General features: G+C 39.1%; 1 protein-coding gene across 2 annotated transcripts; it reads right to left on the reverse strand.

Annotated features, from left to right (window-relative positions):
• Positions 1-26: 26 nt before the first annotated feature.
• LOC108755054 (signal peptide peptidase-like 3) lies at positions 27-4,726 on the reverse strand. Of its 2 annotated transcripts, none has more exons than XM_018497797.1 (6): positions 3,334-4,726; positions 3,090-3,233; positions 2,679-2,995; positions 1,820-2,163; positions 1,148-1,573; positions 27-503 (listed from the first exon to the last, which is right to left on the reverse strand). In XM_018497797.1, the coding sequence occupies exons 2-6, from the start codon at positions 3,116-3,118 to the stop codon at positions 435-437; spliced, it is 1,185 nt and encodes a 394-aa protein (XP_018353299.1). In that variant the 5' UTR covers positions 3,119-3,233; positions 3,334-4,726; the 3' UTR covers positions 27-434. The 2 variants fall into 2 exon arrangements, with proteins under 2 accessions (XP_018353299.1, XP_018353298.1); XM_018497796.1 differs by having other exon boundaries at positions 3,090-3,236.
• Between the last annotated feature and the right edge of the window lie 481 nt (positions 4,727-5,207).

Below are 5,207 nucleotides of genomic sequence, written 5' to 3' on the forward strand. Positions count from 1 at the left end.
ACACACACACATAATATATATGTCATTTGGCATTCTTGAAATATTCTCAGAGATCTTCTCGTCCTCTATTATTTCGGTAAAAAGTTCTTTGCCCCGCTAACATTACATTCGTGACATTATATTACATTTAAATTATTTATGCAGTATGTAATGTATTTTTATATATGTATTTTTGAATCGCAAATAATCATATTGATCCTTAGATCTGATTTATTCTCTGTATGTTATACTGACTTTGAAAAGAATGCGAATGAATTGCGCACATGCGTGTATATGTGTAGAAAAAATTACTTACATTAAATGACGTTGATGAAAATAACTGTGAAATTATATGAGGGTGAATTTCATGCAAGAATCTTGTTTCCAATATAACATAATATACAAAGACCCATGACTCTTGTCAAATGTCCATATATTTAGATCCATGACTCTTGTCAAACGTCCATATGTGCAGACGGTTGTTGAGATATGAATGGTTCACTCCACATCCGACGTAAATCTCCCTGAAAGTAAACAATTAATATACATAATCTTATGTATTTTACTTTGTACATCATTTTGTGACATATATACATTTATTCATAAAACAAAGTATTGCTAAAGATCTAATTTTTCATAATTGTGATAAAATCCAACATAATTTTTTTAATTATTTTTAGCGTAATTAAATTTACGAATATTACGTATAATGTTTCAGATTATATATATATATATGTATATATGTATTTTCATTTATATATATTTTTTTGACTGATATAGACAATCAATTTTTCTTAAGAAAAAGTAAAGAGAGTATATATCTTTCACAAGTTTCCACAATTTGTTTAACATTAAATAAATATCTTTATATAATTAATTCTTAAATCATAACATTTTATTATATTTTATATTATTATTATATCATTTGGTGTTACTTTTTGTAACTTTGTTACAAAAAAATTTTAATTTTTAATTTTTAATTTTTATTTTATTACAATAGTTTTAATAGTTAAATTTCGAATTATAAATACCAAGAACAGAATTTATATAAATATATCTTTTATTTAAAGTAATTTTCCAAACAATTTATCAAAGCTTTTTACTTTGATCTTAAAACACAATCTTTGTATATCCGTCACATTAGACTATATAAGAAACATAACGATACCTTCAAATATGCCATTGTGAGCAGCGGCAACAAAGTGAAGGGCACAAGGTACAATAAGGCAGGCTGTGCAGCTTTGAACACCTCAGAGCTTACAGTGGCGGTGAGTAGACCAAGAAAATAACCAATCAAAGAGCAATGAAAATAACTAATTCGGCTGAAGTGGCGCGGTGGTGGTACTCCAGTTTCACAGCCGCCGGGTAATAGCTGAGTCTTTTTGTATGCGTCGTATCGCAGAACAAAACAGAGCAATAGACCCGGCATGACAATATCGCCGAGGCCCAACATTGAAAAATGTCCCGCTTGATGTATCGATGGAAAAACTAATTTTCCAGGTAAAGGTAATTTCGGCGCAGCTCTCGCCACACCGCCTAAGTGTAATCTTCTAGCCACGAGACTTACTGGATTATCTGCAGGCCTAGTTGCTACCTATGATAGAAATAAGAAAAACAAATTATACATATTTTGTATTATTACATATGTGATACTCTGTGCCGAAAATAATCTTTAATAGACACATTGTACAATTCCGTTTATTACTCTTATCTTACAATGTATCATCATAAAAAAAAATACTGCATGCAAAATGACATTATAAATTTATTTGAAAAAAATACAATGTATTTTTTATCGTAAATAATGCCTTGATATGATTTAACATTTAACAAAACTTACCTTAACCATTACGTTTGTGCTGAATATGTAGGACGAAAAGAAAACCCAGAAAACATCATAAATCAGCAGTCCGGTTAATAACAACGTGGATACCTTGAGACTAGGTAGTCGAACAAATGCAATAAACGCCACGCACAGGCCCATACCCATTGCATCCATCAGCAGCCAATGTCCAGTCAAAACCCAGATGCATACTATACTCACACTGAGCGAAAATGAGAGTAATTCCGCACCCGTAAATCTCCCACAAACACCGAAAGATATTTTGTTACCATCAGAACACGGTCTAATGATATACTGACACATGGGCAATAACAGAAACGCCAATGCAACTGTAGCTATAACTGCAAAAAAAACAACATAGTTATGATGACATAGACCCATACCAAGTGCTTTACATCGTTGGGTATGCTTTCCAATTGTCAAAAATCATTAGACACTTTTGTGCAGACAGTGACACAAGTTGTGTTCCAATTAATAATCGTCGATACATATCCGATACAGTATTCAGCTCGAGAGCTACTAGTTGGCTGAGTAAGCTTATCTATTTTAGCGACAATTACATGTTACTAATCGTAGTAGTTATAAATGAGACTGGAAGTCTCAGGATCTCTGAACTGGAGAAGCTGAGTGGCCAGTATTTTTGCCTTTTTTCACTCTATACAGACGAAAAAAACCTACATTTACTCTAATTGAAACTGTGCACAATGTGTTCCACACATTCTGTTCCAATAGATTCCATTCGTGCACAATGCTTTGTGAATTCTTGTGTACATTTGTATTAAGATATATCAAGCAATTGGAAAGCACCTAATATATAATAATGCTTATTCCAAGTTAAATTTGTTATCAAACGTACTGGCAGTACAAATTGCAAGAAGCATCTGCATACTGTCAAAAAAGAAAAACATGATGAGTAGAGAAATGGAAGCACCGAGAGGTAGACAGAGAGCATGCATCGTATCGAGAGTTTGAACTCTTCCTCCATTAATGCAGTCCGGATTACCGGCGCTACTATTACTAGTAATCCCAGTCAATAAATTACTACGTTCCTTCTCCTTTTCTCTTTCCCTTGCCTCTTGCTCCATGTTTAGAGATCGAAAACTACCGTAAACTATCAGTAGAATTGATATTAGGAAAGTGGATATCCTGGATGAATCCATTATAGAATAAGCCCTGTAACGAGTCACAATAATATGATTGATATGTAATTAGCAAAAAGAATTACATATATATATGAATATCAATGAAAGGCAAGACGTGCACTAACCACTGGTAGTCAACTTGATACGTGGCCATGTTTAAGAATGCCTGGCCTCAGCACTCAAGCGCTATGCGACAACACCTCCTGACATTTAGATGTCCGTTGTTCAAGTGCTTTTTACTTGCACTAACCTATATCAGAGATCATCTGCTACTAGAAAAGGAAAAGATTGAACAGCGTTAACTCTGACTGATCAATCTACGTTTGTCAAAGGCTGTCAAAGAACTGAAATCGCAAACACGAAGCATACCTGGTATTCCTCGAGTACAGCATTATTGGCGAATGGAATTAGGCCTGTGGAAGCCTCGGATCACCACCTTAGCGGCGCAATGTAAGGAAAAAGATTCTAGCGTGAAGGATTCTTACAGTGCGGACAGCGAGCAGATCGAGGACAAGCTCGGTGCAGCGAGACGAATCAGCTCAATCAACGACATCGCGAAAAACTCGGTCTAGCGTAATACCATCGCGCGGCTAGGAGGCGATCGTCGTAGCGTGACTGCCTCCGCGTCGAGTTCTGGCATCTCTCGCGATCGCATCCACTTTCCAACTTTCGCCTGTAAAGATGCGCTGCGTCTGCGTGCGTGGCGTAGTGGCGAAATTGAACGCCAGCCGAAAAGAATGCAAACGAGAAACGAGGCCGACGACGGAGATGATCGACGACGCGTATGGATCGACTCGTCCAGGACGCGACGGGATGGGACGCGACTGGACGCGACGCGCGACGCCGCGGCCGTGTCGAGACGATTGGAACGCCGAAGCACGAAGCACTGCGTGCGCGCCCGCTCTCTCTCTCTCTCTCTCTCTCTCTCTCTCCCTTTGCTCCGCGCACGTAGCGTAGCACAGCTGATCGCAGCTATTTACGCAACCGAGCGCCGCGCGGCCGCTCCCGTGCGGACGGAACGCAGTGCCGTTCGTATCGCACCATGGACGTTCACCATTTTGGTAAACACTCGGGTCACGTGATCCCCCGCTGGACCTGGCTGGCCCCGCTGGCCCCCCCAAGAGATTTGCTACTCCCTTTACTCCAGAAAACCGCTCGTGCTCGCGCTCGGCGCTCGACGCTCGCCTCGCGACCAAAATCTCTTCTCACACCTACACAACATGCAACGCGACTCTCGCATGGGCGATCCGAAGTCTGGGCCCGCCGCAGAACTTCACATCACCTCATCGGCCTACCGTGAGCGGTCGTACAAGTGACACGAAAACAGGACCGTAGTAAGTACAACGACACGCTGAGCTGAGTATCTATCGGCGGCGCGCGGTCGCGGTCACGACGTCACGACCACCGGGCACCGCACTCTATACCCAACTCTACCGCCGACCGCGAACCACGGTGAGATTGGTGAGAAATTGAAAACCGTTGAGAACTACTGCGCGCGGGTCGAGGCTCGAGCTCGAGCGAGCGCAAGTCTGCCGCAAGCACGTCTACCGGGTGTTTAGAAAACTCGTCGTATACGTCTTACAAGCGTACGAGAGATCGCGGTCAATTTATCCGATACTTACGGAGAAACGGAAACGTTTCAGCTATTTATTTTTTTGGAGCTTTCATTACCGAAATATTTAAGCACTAAGATATCCGCTTACACCTTAATTATCTCATTTACTCTCATGCATCGGTCTAATTAAGAATTATTATTATTATTTATATACAATACACTTCTCTTTGAAAAACGACGTTTTTATTTAGTAGTTATTAGTTATATTGTTGACAAATATATTGCCTTATGGTGATCGAATTTTCGCACCTTAATTTCGTATCCTTTCTTTCTATTTTAAGAATGTTTACATTTATAAAGCTCAGTTTAGGCGAGTTACAGCTTAGTGATAGAAACTAAAGGCGTTTAATTTTTATTACGCGTATGTATTTTAATATATATTTTATGGCCCGTACTCAGAACGCGCTTACAACGAGTTAGCGCGCTAACATACTATACTTTACATTATGCATATTATAGAATTTCAGAGATTATTCGTATTCAAACCCTTTTTATTGATAAAAACGCGCTTCTATTTCTGAAATTCTATAGTATGCGTGACATAAACTATAGCATGTTAGAGCGTTAACATAGTTGTAAGCGCGTTCTGAATACGGGCCAAAAGCGCATCCTGAATAAAGGCTTATAT

This window comes from Trachymyrmex septentrionalis, unplaced genomic scaffold (genome assembly GCF_001594115.1).
Source record: "Trachymyrmex septentrionalis isolate Tsep2-gDNA-1 unplaced genomic scaffold, Tsep1.0 scaffold83, whole genome shotgun sequence".
Taxonomy (NCBI): Eukaryota; Metazoa; Arthropoda; class Insecta; order Hymenoptera; family Formicidae; genus Trachymyrmex; species Trachymyrmex septentrionalis.